The sequence below is a fragment of the Dendronephthya gigantea genome, unplaced genomic scaffold (assembly GCF_004324835.1).
Source record: "Dendronephthya gigantea isolate DGI-Jeju-01 unplaced genomic scaffold, DenGig_1.0 000056F, whole genome shotgun sequence".
NCBI classification, from domain to species: Eukaryota; Metazoa; Cnidaria; class Anthozoa; order Malacalcyonacea; family Nephtheidae; genus Dendronephthya; species Dendronephthya gigantea.
In genome coordinates, this window is record NW_021163066.1 from 966,764 (window position 1) to 984,198 (window position 17,435).

The window sequence follows — 17,435 nt, forward strand, 5'->3', positions numbered from 1 at the left end:
ATCACTGTTTATATTACAAGCTAGCAGATACTGATAGAAAACAACGTTAAAAGCTGATAATTTGGCTTCATTTAATATTGTGAAAGCAATATTTCTTGAGCTTCCTTTAAAGTTTAAATGGCTATTTTCCTTTATTTTCCCTTGGCACTGACCTATGGATGGAACTGGAACACATCACCTCTTCTGGCTCTTCAAGAATACTTTCCGTCCGCCTAATTCGCAGTTTTACGCAGTTAGTGTTTCAGTAAACCAGAGAGACTCTCCTAAATTAACAGGCCGTTTCATTCTGTTTAGTTCACCCTCCAACTGACGCCATCTTGTCTTGTGTTTCCTCTGCCGTTTCTCATAAGATGAATTCCTAAATATGGTAAACAAAAAGTTAGCTTAGTTTAGATTCCCTCCTGAAGTGGAGTGACTGTTTAGCCTTCAAAGCTATCCAATTTAACAATTGACAAATATCGCACCTTTGTTCTTCTATAAATGCAATACGTTCATTAAGACTTTCCAGAACTCTGCCTGTTTTGACTTTCACAGTTGGATTTTCCATGTACGTCTTCACCACAGGGAATGTGTCCAAATTCATTTTATACACAGATACACTCTACGAAAATGAAGACGGAAACGTACGTAATTCTTCAATTTTAAAAGAAGAATTGGAGTAAATTGTACGCTAGCTTGCCTCAAGAAGTGTCAACATTGCTTTTTCTGACACATACCTCAGGTAATATATATTCGTTATACTCATCTTTACGACCACCTAAAGAAAGGAAAATTCAAAAATTGATCAAAACAGATTTGCCATAGAACAAATCGAGCTTTTCATCTTTACCCATTAAAATACACGAATTTTCAAGCACATAAAATCAGAACAAACGATCATCAATCTTAGCCAATATACCTTTACATTGAGTTGGAGAAAATATCCCAACCCAAATATAAAATTTGCAAGGATAAAATTAGTTCATGTTCAAAGCGATGGTGCAAGGCTGGCTTTAGTTATTTCTTTTACGAAATTTGTGAAAATTGTCTTACCTATCATGTAAAGCGTTGATGTCCCGTGAGTGAAACAAAAACCATCTAACATCGTGAGAGGTTTTGCAAGACCAATCTGACATTTGAGTGTTCTTGATGCAACATCCAGTAACATTATTTTGCCGGAACTTCTTTGAACAAGCATCTGGGTAAGAGAAGTTATTCTAGTAGAGGTGAAATATATGCACGACCGCTATTGTGGTTAGAAATCATTTTATGCATGAAAACCCAATCAAGAGATAATATACTTACTAGTTGTGGAAGATTCTGAAGACTGGTCACTTGCACAACTGGATCTTTTATCTTGAGAGAACTAGAATTATCAAAAAGAGATGATCCTTACTGCACCTCTAGGAAGAACAGTTTAGAACTGATAGAGCTATCCAGTATAAATAAAGTTAGTTTAGTTTAGGTTTCCTCCTGTAGTAACACTGGATCAATAAGAGATGATCCTTACTGGACCTCTAGGAAGAACAGTTTAGAACTGATAGAACTATCCAGTATAAATAAAGTTAGTTTAGTTTAGGTTTCCTCCTGTAGTAATACTGGATCAATAAGAGATGATCCTTACTGGACCTCTAGGAAGAACAGTTTAGAACTGATAGAGCTATCCAGTATAAATAAAGTTAGTTTAGTTCAGGCACAGTCAGTATATTCTCCCGATACACACCTCGGAGGTAAATCGACTATCGTGGTTTGACCATCATCACCATACTCAACCATACACAAACCACCATTGCCAGAACATACCAATAACTTTGGGTACAATGACGTGCAACCATTGCCAATGATGGTTGGTATGAAATGTAAGGATGTTATAGTGTTATTATGCATTGGTAGATTCACAACAGTCAGAGGTAAACCTGAAGCGGGAAATAGAGCTTTGAGTGTGAGAAATGGATGGACGCTCATACACTACTTTTCCATCGCAAAACAGTGATACAACCATGCGAAGAGCGCTTTAAGTTATAGACAACTACCTGTTAGTTTGTCCCAAGTCACAATATTGTTATTTTCCGTTGCAAACGAGATGAAGGACTTGCAAACGCTCACGTCGCTGACAAGGATTTTTGAAAACATCGTCAAAACCACGTCTGGTTTTCGCTCGACATCTAAGGCAATGAAAGACGTTTATTCGCATGAGGCCATTAAACCACCCATAACAATGAAGTTGGACAAGAAAAGTCATCTTTCTTTCAGCATACTCTCGGTCTCTTAAAGACTGTAATGTAAAAATGAACGTACCTTTTGAAGATTTCACAAGTGAGTATATTAAACCATGTTGTGTTTCAGACCAGTACACGATGACGCTATTCACTTGATCTTTGCAAAAAACGGCGATAAAATCCATGTCAATAATAATTGTGATAACAGTGGGCTGATAAGACTATGATGAAAGTTCTATTTGGATATAGAATGGTTCCTTAGGAATTGAATAGTACTGGGGTTACCATGCATGATAACAGGCGAGAAAACGAAGTTTGGTATTGTTCAGTCAGATCACCATTGTTTGGTCCAGCAAAGTTTTTGCTATGAGTTACATTAGTTGGGTCTATGCGAAGAGGAGCTAGAACATGTCACAGGTATATCTGACCTCCCTTTCTAAAAACTTTGTGAATTACTTGGCTTAAAAAGGACTAAATATATCACCTGGAGTAGTTTGCATTCCAACTGGGACAAATCTTCCTGGTGTTAGAAAATGTACATTTGGTAACCTAGAACATCAAACATTATATTAACTATATATAGTAACTTCAAATCTTGCTGTTCTCCATGCCATCCAGTCATGATCAAGAGATCAGAATGTTTCATTGTCTAGCTCTTTCGTTATTCTGAAAATCTTGCTGTCATCCCAAGTCCAAGGTCACAAACACTGATCCAGAGATCATAATGTATGTTTCAATTCTTAGTTTAACAGTAAAAAAAATGCATAATAAAATACCATTCTGAAGGTTCTAATGGTTCATTCTTACCTTAATGTCGAGTTGTCTTCATCTTTCTTCCCAAGATACTGAAGATACTGTTCATGTCTCTCTTCAAACACTCGATTACTTTCATCAAAATATGGCTGCAGTAGAACATGATTGGTTCCCGTACCAATGACATCATTGTCTAGTTCAAAGTTCTTCAACGCCGAGGTCACACTGCCCGCAGGATTAGGTGTGGGGTCAGTGGGACCTTTGATTCTGAGTATCAGAGTTGGTTTAGTGAACAATGTTTCATTCAGGTACCCTGTCTGGGTGCCACTCTGCCCCAGGGAGGTGGGGCGAGAGACTCCTGATTCATCCTAATGAAAAATTGTAATATATAATAGTTCAGCTTGAGGCTCAATCCATGCATTGGCTGGTAGAGCAGTCCATTCACAGATGAAGAAAAAATTTTGTCTTTCAAGTAATGGGAAAAACATCGAGACTTTTACGCTAAGATTAAGGTGCATCTTAAGTCAATGGTTGAACAAAAGATATTGGCAAATAATGCTCATTGATTATCATCATAGCTCGCTTATATAAACCTAAGTCAGTCAGAGTCTTGAATATCTCTGTGGAGCAATTAAATAGCTTGGGAATCATATCCATAAAGTTATACAATTACCTCTGAATCAGACAAGTCTTTTTCCACTGAATCGTTTCCATCTTTCTGTGTTTCTTCGTCTCCTTTGACGTTTTCTTCCTCGTCCAATTTCTTGGTAATTTTCTCGTCAATAATTTTGAGTTCGTTCATCCAGTATTCTTTTGGGACTTTATAGATCTCTAACCAACTGGACTTCTGTGGAACTTTAAATTTAGAGTTAAAAAAATGAGCTTCACAATTAGAACTGAAAATTGTATTAACACTCGATCTAATTTCCAAGAGATGATCTTAAGGTGGTGGACCTAATTAGGAAGGACAGCTTAAAAACTGACATGAGCTTTGCTATTAGAATGGGCACAAATTAATTGAGAACAGTTAAGAAGTGCTTGTTTTAAAAAGACCAACTGGTCTGGTGTTGGTTAATTCTAGCTGACTTACTTTTCCAACCAACAGCAAGGTATGCACCATCATAGGAGATCCTAATGAAGGTCGTCTCAGAACCTTTTGCTCCAAAATCCTCATTAAAAACTCTTAGAAGATGGAGGTTGCCTCCAGACAGAGCAAAAATAGCTGCTGTACCTGTTACAAGATAAGTATGAACAATTATATGTATATGTACAAATTTGAAATCTTGAAATTTCTTGATGGCTAATTACATTTTGCAACCAACTGGAGTATACCTAAATATTGTACCAATATATGCGATAAATTACGGATAACAATATGCAGGCAACGGTCTCATCTTGAACACCTGATTGCAGGTTAGAATATTTTCATAATGATGTCAAATGCGGAAAGTCTGATGTTATATATACACAAAGTTTGATTGGCTCAATAGTTTTGTGGAGCCAATCAAATTTTGTACAACATCAGACTTTCCGTGCTTGACGTCATTATAAGAAAGGTCTCTTGCACAATTGCACTAAACTTATCATTGCATGCAGGTTACAGCTCCCTCCCAGAACCTCGCCGTATTTATAAACTAACCATTTTCCAATAACAAACAAACAAAATGTTTATCCTCGTTTAGACGCCCTGTTGAAATTTTTTCCACTTTCAATCCTTGCAGTTCATCGTTAACAGCGACCACGCAAGAGGTTTCCGTATCCAGCACATAAATAATCCCGATTTTTGCAACAGCAAACGCAAATTTTCCATCCAAACTACAACACATTAGCGTTGACTGCGAAAGCTCTGGCAATTCATTTGCACAGTTAAAAACTGGAAGTTTTCCACCTAAACCAAGTTCGCTCGCTCTCAATTCGAGCTCTTGAATTGCCTCCCAAGCTCTGTCAAAAATATAGTTCACCGTTTTGTCAACAAGACGAAATGGTTGCGGGAGCTCGTCGAAAATTTTGGAGGGATCAAGCACAAAGCTAGCATCGTATGAGGACTCATCTAATTCGTGTTCATCAAGGGTCGGGTATTTCTTGAATTCTGCGTCCGTTTTTCTAGCCATGATTAAGAAAATCTACATAGAAACATCATTAAACGCTGGCTATGATTGAAAGTGTTGAAAACTCTTCAAAATTCCGCCATGTTTCTTTTTGAAGATGGCGTTTGCGTTTCTTGGCAACGAACGGGGGGTGATTTCATCAGTTTTCAAGGAGTTCGCTGACATTTTTTGGAAAAAATAGACTTCTGAAAGGAATATTCAAGCAAAATTCGCTACAAGTTGCACAAGTACAAAAGTATTTTAAGTCGATATGGTAAAAAGGCTCTTTATGCGAAGAGTTATTGCACAAAAAGTGAAACAAAATTAATTTCTTTCGCCTGGTATATATAGCTCAGTGGTATATAAATCGTGTGGTAGGGTAACATGTAGTATTAATGAACACAACGGTGGGTACATGAGGAATAACTGGGGGATATAAGGCTACATATTTGCCATCGTTCAAAGGTCAAAGGTCATAGTAAAAGAGTATAATAGAATTTTGTTGTAATTGTTTTTGTACTGGGTTTTTTTCGTATTTTTCTCTATTTTCTCTCCGCATTATGGATATAATCGCACTGATAGTGAAGTACAATTCCCAAACCATAGGTCGGGATAAGTTATGCAGGTAAATTGTTAAGAATTGCACGAAGTTTGGATTTGTAGTAAAAATTTATCAGAATATCTTTACATATTTGTGAATTTTGTAAACAAAGCTTGTGACACGTGTAACAGTCCTTTGTAAACAAGCTTTTCTCAAGTAAAACGATATCCCTATTTCAATGTTTTTAAATAACATTATATGGGTTAACCAATCCTGTAGTGATTGATTTTAAAATTTTCTCTCAGTATCAAAAGATTATATAACCTTGAATGCCTTCTTAAAAATGTTCATTAATTCATTAATTGTTCGTCTGAAATTGCACTTAAGGCCAAACTATTGCCTGTTCAGAATCACCCCACAGATTATAAATGATCAAAAAAGTTATTTCAAACATAGCCAAGTGACTTACCACATTTATGTTCAAACACAAAATTTCTTGCCTCAATGATGAAAATTTACAAAGCAGTCATTCAACTAACCTTACTACATTCCAAGGACTGTCCAATACACCACCAAACTGCTCGGTTATCTCCTTCAAAAACATGGTGCAACAACTGAAACAGTGAAGTTGATCAGAACTCTGGAAGTTCACATTAGCACTTCAAGAAAATGTAATTTCAATTTCTTACTCTTATTAATCATTTATCAAATATTTTGGTTGGCAAAAATTTGTCATACTAAAGTAGCTGTATCTGGATGTATTGCGGAAAATATTGCTACCATTTCTTCTTAATTTTTTCTAGTGTTTCGTATTGGAAAATACCTAGATATGCTCCAGGGAGCATTTCGAAACCTTTCTGTTAAAGACAGAGTTCTGAGAGCACTTGTTATTTCAGCACGTTTGACGCGAGTCCTCTACTTCTTGGTTGATCAAATTGTGTGGGCAACCAGGCTGGGGCTATACAAAGCCAACTCCAAAGAATGGTCGAAATTCCAGGCCAAAATCTGGACTGTCGCATTAATTTTCTGTGTGACTAGAAATATGTACGACATTTACAACCTGCTAACGGCTACCGAGAAGAAAGACGAAGATCCCGGCTCTCAAGCAGTTGGCTGGTACCAGAAGTTTAAAACACGGCCGGAGATTTTGGTTGATACAGTTAAAAATTGCGCCGATTTTCTGATCCCCCTTAACATTATTGGTGTGATTGAGATTAATAATGGCATTGTAGGCATATTGGGGCTTATTTCATCATTAGCTGGTGCATCTACTGTTTGGGAACCAACATTGAAGCAGAAACCATGAGATGATTATGAATTATGTTTAGTTAGAAAATGCTGTACAGCTAGTTGAATAATAAAGTCAAGAATATGAAGTTAGAATTTTTTCGCAGGCCAACTTAATTGAGGCTTTGAAATGATTGGACAAAAACTAAAGTGATTCTCAAAGTTAATATAATGAAAGTGTGGCAACAATTTTGTAGCAATTAGAAAAAATCTTTAGGAGCAGTTATAGTTGTAATGCAAATTATTGTAATTAAGGACGATTATAGGTTGCAATCATAGTGTATTGGTTATTAGAAAATAAAAATCTTGCTTTTGTACTTGTGCGCTTTGAGCCTTAAGCATTATAAACAGGGTTGAAATCTACCACATTACTATGAAAGTATATATTACAACTTTTTGTTGCAATCATTTGGTAAACCAGAGTTTATACTACCATAGTACAATACTGTACAACCACTGTGCTTTACACTAGGAAAAAGTAAACATAGGTCTTGTACAGTCCCATGGAAGAACACTGCCATTTTAGTAGCATTCATTTTGAATACACACTACCATGGTACAATACTGTACAAATAGTACAACCACTGTTGTACACTAGGGCCTGCAAAGTAAGCAAACATCTCACACAGTCTCATTGAAATTATTAAAGATTAAAATAATTAATTGCAAATTTTTTTGCAATCATATTTCCATGACGCATTACTTTTGCTAATTATGCTAAAATATTCAGAGGGTTGTAAATTATCGCAAACAACGTTGTGTATTGTGCATTTGTGCTAGTCTTCGACCGTGTCGCCGTCCAAAGTTTTTTTACAGTCTTAATTCTTAAATTAAGCTCGCAAAGTTATGGCGTTTCTTTCTCGCTGCAATTTCGTGTTGCGAAATGCGAAACGCGTCAAGCTGCATCGTTTTTTTGGCACGACGCAAGACGCTTGCAGAGAGATGAACTATCCCACTCATGCTCAAAAGCTTGGAAGATGGGCTGGGATTTGTAGCATGCTTCGTTTGCCAGTTCACGAGAATGCAGAAGGTTTGGACGCGTGTTTCGTTGGCATCCCTTTTGATAGCGGCACGAGCTACAGGTCAGGTACCAGGTAAGCTAGAAATTTACTGTAAAGATTTAAACGAACCAGAGTATTACTGCTATTTGCAATCAAACGCGCCGCGCGCCGAATTTTTATCGTTGTTTGCTAGCAGTCAACGTGACGTTCATCCCTACTCAACGTTACGTTCACCCACAGTCAACGTTACGTTGGGCTATTGTCAACGCAACGATTCACGAGTGATTATCAACGTAAGATGCTGTAAAATGCTTATAACAATAAAATGCGTATGTTTTGATTAGCAAGTTCTAATGAGTTGACGGTTGAAATATTTTTAAAACTGTCGCTCAAATCATCGCTGCATATTCAATCAGAACATAAAGTTGATTAGGGCAGAACGTAACGTTGAGTAGGGATGAACCGTGAACGTCACGTTGGCTGCTAGCAAACAACGATGAAAATTCGGCGCGCGGCGCGTTTGATTGCAAATAGCGGCACTTCAACCGTTTCCGACCAGAAATAATGGCATTATTGTCGATTTCACATAACTTTTCAAAGCGCAGTTGCCAAGTTCGTAGCGTTCGCAATACGTTTCGAATGTTCGCAGTTCATTAGGCCTGTTTTCCACTTCAATCGTAGCGTAGCGTATTTCTTTGTTTCCGAAGTATTCGATCAGAACTAATGACTTTAAAACAATGAGATACGCTACGTTTCGCTACGATACAGTTGAAGTGGAAAACGGCCTTTATTCGGTCAAACAGAACCTATTCAAAAACAGTTTTGTTTTTATTTCAAATGGTCTTTATTGTTTGCAATAACGTGACTTAAATTTACGAGCTTGACCTTCAAAGTTCGTTTTGAACCATAGGGCGGCCCAATGGTTTTATTTTTTTTTTTGAAATAAAAATGCACACTTTGATGAAATAGACACATTATGTAATTTATTTACATGCATATGTACTTCTCTGTAATTTACATATGTGTCTATTTCATCAAAGTGTGCATTTTTATTTCAAATAAAAAATAAAACCATTCGCCATTGGGCTTCCTATAATTACGGATTTACGGTTATGCAAAAGTCCAGATAAGTGTTTATAAATATTTATTTGCTACATTAAGATTAGCCTTGTTGGAAATTTCCTAGAGTTTCACAAGTAGGTGTTAAAAAACCACCTAATCATTGTAACATTATGTCAGTTTTGGGAGTTATGATAAATTCACTGTATATCTTAGTAAATTATAAGTATTTTGACACATTTTTTATGAGATATCAACTCACAGAATAGTAATTCTCTATTGCAAAGAATTGTTACATTCTGACAACAGATAGTAATTTCACTGTATTGTGAATTTATTTTAGATTAGGTCCGAGACAAATCCGTGTGGAATCCGCAATGTTGAGGCATGTAAATGGAGTCACTGGTGCATCACCTTTCGAGTCAATGATGGTTGCAGACATTGGTGATATGTCTGTTGTGCCTTTCAATGTTGAGAGGTCTTGTAGAATAATCAAGGACGAGATAGCAAAGATAATTGTAAATGGATGTCGGCCATTATCTATGGGTGGTGACCATCTTGTAACCTATCCAATTTTACAGGCTATGAAGGTACTTGCAATTACCTACCAGCAGGCCTAGATCGATCTCAACTGGTATTTTTATTCCAGCATATGTTAATAATTTTACTTGTTTGAGGTAAGGTACATAATCCTACAAGTAACAAGGCATTCTCCAATGTCTCATGGTAACCCATTATCCAGCAATGCACCCAAAGGTGTATATTCGTGGTCTTTTAAAATACTGTGGTTTGTTTCCAGGAAAAGTATGGTAAGGTTGGAGTCATTCATATTGACTCACATGCAGATACAAACGAACATCAGCTGGAAGAGAGGCTTACACACGGAACTCCATTTAGTCGGGCAGTAGAGGAAGATTTGCTTGATGGAGAAAGGGTTGTTCAGATAGGGCTGCGAGGTTCTTTGTACAGCCATGATGATTTTAATGTGGCAGAAAAACAGGTGCAGTATAAACACCGCTATAGAAGAGCAATTATAGCTTTCTAATGCAGAATAAATGTTGTCTACCCTTGCTTACCTCCCAAATACAGGGTTTCCGTATTGTCCGGGTTGAAGAATGCTGGCATAAATCTCTAACACCGCTGATGGAAGAAGTGAGAGAGCAAATGGGAGATGGACCAGTATATTTGACTTTCTGTGTTGATGCTATCGACCCAGCATTTGCACCAGGAACAGGTTAGGAAAGTTGGAAATGAATAAGGCAAAATATCTGATGAAAGTCCCAACATCCCTCTAATACAGACACCCATCCAATACATGTTTTGAAAACAAGAACACAAACCTCACATGGACGTTTCATCATTCATAGGTACACTTGAAATAGGAGGTCTAACAAGCATCCAGGCTTTGGAAATTGTCCGAGGATGTAAAGGACTGAACATTATCGGAGCAGACTTTGTTGAGGTAAGCTGTGTTTGCATTTGCATTGGCAACCATTTCATTCCCCCGAAGCACCGCAACCATCAAGCAAGACTGTATGTAACTCTAACATATTGTTTTCGGTTTCAATTTTTATACAGGTGTCACCTCCGTATGATCCGTTTGGAATGACAGCACATATTGCTGCAAACTTGTTGTTTGAAATGCTTTGTATTTTGCCTGGGGTTAAATATGTCAAGTAAAACTATGATATGCCTACTAGCTTACTGTGAAACAGGAAAGTCTGGAATCATTTTATGAAACACAAATGCATTATTATAACATATATACCTTTTTAGTCATGGCTACTGTAGAATTAAAGTAAGTAAAGAATCATGTTATACAACAAAATTAAAAGCAATAGTAAATTTATGGTCGACTGTGTTTCTGTCTATTTTGGATTATTTCTACCCTGGTTGGTACTTTAGCTTAGTTTCCTGTTCGAGTGTTCATATGCAGCCTATAAAATTTTGTCCATACTTAGCAAGAGTCTGTAACTAGCTTATCAAGATATTATATTGTAACCATCTTGACACACTGAGGAATATTTTGGGGATTTTCTGTAGTGACAGAGTGCGAAGTTTTCAAGACAAGAAAATTAAAAAGTGAAATGGAACTTGATAGGATAAGTAATTACAGTCATGAACTTTACAGGTTTTCTTTAATGCCATGCATATGAACATTCACAAATTAGTCTGCCCATTGTGTTCCATGTAAAATAGGTCACTGCATGTGTTTAAAAGTTGATTTACAAACTATCAATCAGCCATTGATGTGTTAAAGTTGACTACACAACTGTTCATAGTTAGGGTTTAATGGTTATTGACATGTGAGGGATGGCACGGAATCTATCTCCGACGGCCTGTTCTGTTATGAAAAAAATAGAAAACTGTCCATTGATGTGCTCTTAGAAAGGAATAATCACCTTTAGCACTTAACCACATACCTGGATTTCTTTGAGGCACCTCGAACAAACGACCAGTCAACTGATATCTTTTGCTCAAGAAGGTCAGCTCCGTTTAAGGCATCCCTGGCTGCCTGTGCCTCTTTGAAAGTTTCATATTCAACCAAAGCATAGCCATGTCATATACAGCAAAATTTAGCAGCCCAACAACACCAATAAGTTTTTTACCTTCTTGAATCCATGACACATTACTTTTGCTAATTATGCTAAAATTATTCAAGAGGGTTGTTAAATTATCGGAAACACGTTGTGTATTGTGCATTTGTGCTAGCCTTCGACCGTGTCGTCCTTCAGTTTTTTTACAGTCTTAATTCTCAAATTAAGCTCGCAAAATTATGGCGTTTCTTTCTCGCTGCAATTTCGTGTTGCGAACTGCGAAACGCGTCAAGTTGCATCGCTTTTTTGGCACGACGCAAGACGCTTGCAGAGAGATGAACTATCCCACTCATGCTCAAAAGCTTGGAAGATGGGCTGGGATTTGTAGCATGCTTCGTTTGCCAGTTCACGAGAATGCAGAAGGTTTGGATGCGTGTTTTGTTGGCATCCCTTTTGACAGCGGCACGAGCTATAGGCCGGGTACCAGGTAAGCTAGAAATTTACTGCAAAGATTTTAACGAACCAGGGTATTATTGATAATACGGCACTTCAACCGTTTCCGAAGTATTCGACCAGAAATAATGGCATTACTGTCGATTCGATTGCACATAACTTTTCAAAGCGCGGTTGCGAAGTTCACTGTATATTTTAGTAGATTTGCAAGTATTTTGACACATTTTTCATGAGATATCAACTCACAGAATAGTAATTCTCTATTGCAAAGAATTGAGACAGATGGTAATTTCACTGTATTGTGAAATTATTTTAGATTTGGTCCGAGGCAAATCCGTGTGGAATCCGCAATGTTGAGGCATGTGAATGCAGTCACTGGTGCATCACCTTTCGAGTCAATGATGGTTGCAGACATTGGTGATATGTCTGTTGTGCCTTTCAATGTCGAGAGATCTTGTGGAATAATCAAGGATGAGATAGCAAAGATAATTGAAAATGGATGTCGGCCATTATCTATGGGCGGTGACCATCTTGTATCTTATCCAATTTTACAGGCTATGAAGGTACTTGCAATTACCTAGGCGTAGATCGATCTCAACTGGTATTTTTATTCTAGTGTATGTTAATAATTTTACTTGTTTGAGGTAAGGTACATAAATCTGCAAGTAACAAGGCATTTTCCAATGTCTCATGGTAACCCATTATCCAGCAATGCACCCAAAGGTGTATATTTGTGGTCTTTTAAAACACTGTGGTTTGTTTCCAGGAGAAGTATGGTAAGGTTGGAGTCATTCATATTGACTCACATGCAGATACAATTGAACATCAGCTGGAAGAGAGGCTTGCACACGGAACTCCGTTTAGTCGGGCAGTAGAGGAAGATTTGCTTGAGGGAGAAAGGGTTGTTCAGATAGGGCTGCGAGGTTCTTTGTACAGCCATGATGATTTCAATGTGGCAGAAAAACAGGTACAGTATAAACACTGCTATAGAAGAGCAATTATAGCTTTCTAATGCAGAATAAATGTTGTCTATGTTGTCTACCCTTGCTTACCTCCAAATACAGGGTTTCCGTATTGTCCGGGTTGAAGAATGCTGGCATAAATCTCTAACACCGCTGATGGAAGAAGTGAGAGAGCAAATGGGAGATGGACCAGTATATCTGACTTTCTGTGTTGATGCTATCGACCCAGCATTTGCACCAGGAACAGGTTAGGAAAGTTGGAAATGAATAAGGCAACATATCTGATGAAAGTCCCAACATCACTCTAATACAGACACCCGTCCAATACATGTTTTGAAAACAAGAACACAAACCTCACATGGACATTTCATCATTCATAGGTACACCTGAAATAGGAGGTCTAACAAGCATCCAGGCTTTGGAAATTGTCCGAGGATGTAAAGGACTGAACATTATCGGAGCAGACTTTGTTGAGGTGAGCTGTAATTGCATTTGCACTGGCAACCATTTCATTCATCCAAAGCACCGCCACCATCAAGCAAGACTGTACGTCTCTAACATATTGTTTTCGGTTTCAATTTTTACACAGGTGTCACCTCCGTATGATCCGTTTGGAACGACAGCACTTATTGCTGCAAACTTGTTGTTTGAAATGCTATGTATTTTGCCTGGGGTTAAATATGTCAAGTAAAACTATGATATGCCTACTAGCTCACTGTGAAACAGGAAAGTCTGGAATCAATGTGTGAAACACAAATGCATTATTATAACATATATACCTTTTTAGTCATGGCTACTGTAGAATTAAAGTAAGTAAAGAATCATGTAATACAACAAAATTAAAAGCAATAGTGAATTTATGGTCAACAGTGTTTGTCTATTTTGGATTATTTCTACCCAAGTAGGTACCTACTTTAGCTTAGTTTTTCTTGTTTGAGTGTTTGTATGCAGCCTATAAAATTTTGCCCATACATAATGTTGTGTTTGGCAACAATCTGGAACTAGCTTATCGAGGTGCTATATTCCAAAGCTATATCTTACCCCATATTTTGGGGATTTTCTGTACTGACAGAGTGCAAAGTTTTCAAGGCAAGAAAATTAAAAAATGAAATGAAACTTAATAGGATAAGTAATTACAGTCATGAACTTTACAGGTTTTCTTTAATGCCATGCATATGAACATTTACAAATTAATCTGCCTTGTGTTCCATGTAAAATAGGTCACTGCATGTGTTTAAAAGTTGATTTACAAACCATCAATCAGCCATTGATGTGTTCAAGTTGACTACTCAACTGTTAAGAGTTAGGGTTTAATGGTTATTGACATGTGAGGGATGGCACGGAATCTATCTCCGACGGCCTGTTCTGTTATGAAAAAAATAGAAAACTATTCATTGATGTGCTCTTAGAAAGGAATAATCACCTTTAGCACTTTACCACGTACCTGGACTTTTTTGAGGCACCTCGAACAAATGACCAGTCAACTGATATCTTTTGCTCAAGAAGGTCAGCTCCGTTTAGGGCATCCCTGGCGGCCTGAGCCTCTTTGAAAGTTTCGTATTCAACCAAGGCATAACCCTGTCAGATATGGCAAAATTTTGCATGAAAAACAAGAAAAAAAACCTTTAAAGACACCTGGGCAAATCAATAACCTAACAAAGCTGACAGCGCAACAACACCAATCAGTTTGTTACCTTCATGAATCCAGTTCGTCGGTCAAGGTTGGCGTGGAGGTTCTTAATTTCTCCATGCTCTGCAAACAGGTCATATATGTCGTCTTCTTGTGCTTCTTCGTGGACATTGGTTATGAACAAGATCCACCCTTCAACCGCTGCAAAACATCACAACATTTAAGAAATAGAAAACATTTTCTGTGTTTCTATACAGTTACAGAAACACGCTTTTTGACCATCTGCGTGCGTACTATAAATGTTAGATCATCAAGTGTTCTCGAACCCTCTCCCAGGGCATGTGAAAGGCAAAGTAAGAAAAGACTAATGGTTGAAATTTGAGTCCAATAAACCCAAATAAATAGCTAAGTGAATGCAAAACCTTAGGGTAGAAAAGAATTATCAAGATAATTCTATCATCGCATTTTGTGCAGAAACTGAAATGCTTTCTAAACTGTGAAGTGCAAGCATTCATATCAATATTCTGGTTTCTACGTACATCTCTGAGGTCCAGTATTATTGCTATCATCAGCATCAACCGATTCATATGGTTCATTCAACGAAGGATTTTGATCATCTAAAAAACAATTCAAAAAACCATCTTCACATATTTGCACGATAAACAACGTAATTTTTCCTACAAAACTCTCAGATTACCAACCTTTGAAGCCTCTTCCCTTCCTCTTTGTGACACCTTTCTTAAGGTTCTTTAGACCCTCTAAAAATACGAAATTCACCAATTTATCTTGTGAATCTCCTGTTCATATCTTTGACCTTTCATGTACCAAATCTAGTCTATTATCTACCACTGAAAGCATTTTCCATGACAACCATCTTTAGCCATCATTGCCAAATTCAATTTTGCACAATATTTTATGAGCAAAATCTCCAGCTTTCCAGGCTGCTGCCACTAGGATCACTTAAACACAACACTCACTAGTAAACACAACACTCCACAACTGTCCGTAAAACACAACACTCTACAACTGTCCGTAAACTGGGAACGATAACATTCAGAAACTTTGCATGCACTTAAAGTGATGTATCCGGAACAATCTTTAGAATTTTGGATGCTTTTCAAATTGTATGAACTAAAATTCATTCATCTACGCATCGTTAAACCCACCTTCCCCAGCATCTTCTGTGAAATCAGCGCGATCATCAACTTCGACTTCTAAAACGTCTGTTTCCGCCATCTTGAGATTTTTGAACGCGTGGAAAAAGAACTTGGATCCAGACAGTCCAGTTAACTGCGCGGTCAATTGTATGATCTCAACATATAGAGTGACAACTGGAGTGCTGTCTGTAGTGCAATAATGGATGATTTTTCAATTGACGACGCCATCTTGAACGGCTTTGCATTATGGTATAGCTCGAGTGATATTTGAACACTGAGCTATATTTGTATGTGAAGTAGTACAGTGAAGCAATAAAACCCCAACATTCCAGTTCAGGGACCGCGGAGCGTTTTTCGTATTACTGGGGCTCGGAACCGCGCGCCTGCTAGGAGAGTCAGTTTGAATTATAGGTCTTTGAAATCGCCGCAAATGCCTCTCAATTTAAGGATTCAATGGAAAATAATAGATAGTATGTAAAGTTTCCAGCATGTTTGGCGCTCATATACAAACATTAAACAATATAACCATGCTTTGGTTATGATGTCAAATATTTTGACATGGATAACCACGCTGTTTTAATGGTCAAATGCTTGTCCTATGTAAAGTTTCCAGCATGTTTGGCGCTCATATACAAACATTAAACAATATAACCATGCTTTGGTTATGATGTCAAATATTTTGAAATGGATAACCACGCTGTTTTAATGGTTAAATGCTTGTCCAATGTAAAGTTTCCAACATGTTTGGCGCTCATATACAAACATTAAACAATATAACCATGCTTTGGTTATGATGTCAAATATTTTGAAATGGATAACCACGCTGTTTTAATGGTCAAATGCTTGGCCTATGTAAAGTTTCCAGCATGTTTGGCGCTCATATACAAACATTAAACAATATAACCATGCTTTAGTTATGATATTAAATATTTTGAAATGGGTAACCACGCTGTTTTAATGGTCAAATGCTTGCCCTATGTAAAGTTTCCAGCATTTTGGCGCTTGTATTGCTTGTAAATTTGAGCGAACTAAAAAATATTCGAAATTAAAGACTAATTACGGAAAAATTATTGGTGGGGCTAAAGCCCAGTGAGCCACCCTGCTCCGCGGTCCCTGCAGTTAGGTTTCCAGTGACGGATATATCGCTGTTTTCACTGGGCGATTTCAAAGCAAAATCACAAAGTACATTATTTCTTTTATTTCACTAAAATTTGATGAAAATACAATCATTGATTCGAAATAGTCTAAAACACAATTGATTAGATGGTCTCCTGAACAAGTTCAAAATTGCAGCTTTCTATAAACAAAGCAAAACAGTTCTAAATTTGATATTTACAACAACTACGAAATGTTCTAAATTCTGGCCATGTTTCTTTGAAGAACAACAATTCAAGGCATTTCGCGGACCGCGGTTCAAATTTTCGTATCTTTTCCTAACAACTTGGACGAAATGGATTGTTGAGCGTTGTTGCCACTCCCTGCTGGCGCCGTGCTAGACTCCCGTACGAGTGTCGTTGTGGTTTGTGAGTCCCGCTTGTTACGATGGGAACTGCTCTGAAGGTAGGTCAGAGTTATACTCGGGGTTCGTCCATTGCGACGTTGGAACAAACTCATGAAAGCCGTGTAGAAATCAGGACGGAAGAACGTGTAGAGCAGCGGGTTGATGAAAGATGTCGAATATCTCACGAGCGTCAAGGTGTCAAGCGCCCATTTTGGAAAAGGATGCTTCACATCTAAGGTGACTTTGAGCAGAGCAATCGCAAACCAGAA

The 17,435-nt window shown here is 37.6% G+C and overlaps 5 protein-coding genes across 6 annotated transcripts; 3 read left to right on the forward strand and 2 right to left on the reverse strand.

Moving 5' to 3' along the window:
• Positions 1 to 9: 9 nt before the first annotated feature.
• Positions 10 to 5,166, reverse strand: LOC114529481 (WD repeat-containing protein 93-like). The gene is made up of 13 exons (XM_028551301.1): positions 4,591 to 5,166; positions 4,042 to 4,182; positions 3,625 to 3,806; positions 3,006 to 3,319; positions 2,683 to 2,747; positions 2,278 to 2,355; positions 2,013 to 2,144; positions 1,703 to 1,895; positions 1,285 to 1,345; positions 1,033 to 1,177; positions 717 to 757; positions 465 to 601; positions 10 to 358 (listed from the first exon to the last, which is right to left on the reverse strand). The coding sequence occupies exons 1-13, from the start codon at positions 5,060 to 5,062 to the stop codon at positions 226 to 228; spliced, it is 2,094 nt and encodes a 697-aa protein (XP_028407102.1). The 5' UTR covers positions 5,063 to 5,166; the 3' UTR covers positions 10 to 225.
• Positions 5,167 to 5,530: 364 nt separating this feature from the next.
• On the forward strand, positions 5,531 to 7,139 carry LOC114529482 (peroxisomal membrane protein 11A-like). Its single transcript, XM_028551302.1, has 3 exons — positions 5,531 to 5,663; positions 6,135 to 6,250; positions 6,383 to 7,139. Exons 1-3 carry the CDS (start codon positions 5,599 to 5,601, stop codon positions 6,883 to 6,885), a joined length of 684 nt encoding a protein of 227 aa, XP_028407103.1. The 5' UTR covers positions 5,531 to 5,598; the 3' UTR covers positions 6,886 to 7,139.
• Positions 7,140 to 7,617: 478 nt separating this feature from the next.
• LOC114529359 (guanidinobutyrase-like) lies at positions 7,618 to 10,738 on the forward strand. Its single transcript, XM_028551137.1, has 6 exons — positions 7,618 to 7,960; positions 9,270 to 9,516; positions 9,726 to 9,926; positions 10,016 to 10,160; positions 10,294 to 10,388; positions 10,505 to 10,738. Exons 1-6 carry the CDS (start codon positions 7,713 to 7,715, stop codon positions 10,604 to 10,606), a joined length of 1,038 nt encoding a protein of 345 aa, XP_028406938.1. The 5' UTR covers positions 7,618 to 7,712; the 3' UTR covers positions 10,607 to 10,738.
• A 109-nt stretch (positions 10,739 to 10,847) lies between these two features.
• LOC114529360 (RNA-binding protein 8A-like) lies at positions 10,848 to 15,751 on the reverse strand. Of its 2 annotated transcripts, none has more exons than XM_028551139.1 (6): positions 15,675 to 15,751; positions 15,210 to 15,266; positions 15,048 to 15,125; positions 14,573 to 14,709; positions 11,350 to 11,483; positions 10,848 to 11,270 (listed from the first exon to the last, which is right to left on the reverse strand). In XM_028551139.1, exons 1-6 carry the CDS (start codon positions 15,742 to 15,744, stop codon positions 11,252 to 11,254), a joined length of 495 nt encoding a protein of 164 aa, XP_028406940.1. In that variant the 5' UTR covers positions 15,745 to 15,751; the 3' UTR covers positions 10,848 to 11,251. The 2 variants fall into 2 exon arrangements, with proteins under 2 accessions (XP_028406940.1, XP_028406939.1); XM_028551138.1 differs by lacking the exons at positions 10,848 to 11,270; positions 11,350 to 11,483 and adding exons at positions 13,726 to 14,243; positions 14,323 to 14,456.
• Positions 11,666 to 13,723, forward strand: LOC114529358 (guanidinobutyrase-like). The gene is made up of 6 exons (XM_028551135.1): positions 11,666 to 11,950; positions 12,233 to 12,479; positions 12,683 to 12,883; positions 12,981 to 13,125; positions 13,259 to 13,353; positions 13,468 to 13,723. The coding sequence occupies exons 1-6, from the start codon at positions 11,703 to 11,705 to the stop codon at positions 13,567 to 13,569; spliced, it is 1,038 nt and encodes a 345-aa protein (XP_028406936.1). The 5' UTR covers positions 11,666 to 11,702; the 3' UTR covers positions 13,570 to 13,723.
• Positions 15,752 to 17,435: the final 1,684 nt, after the last annotated feature.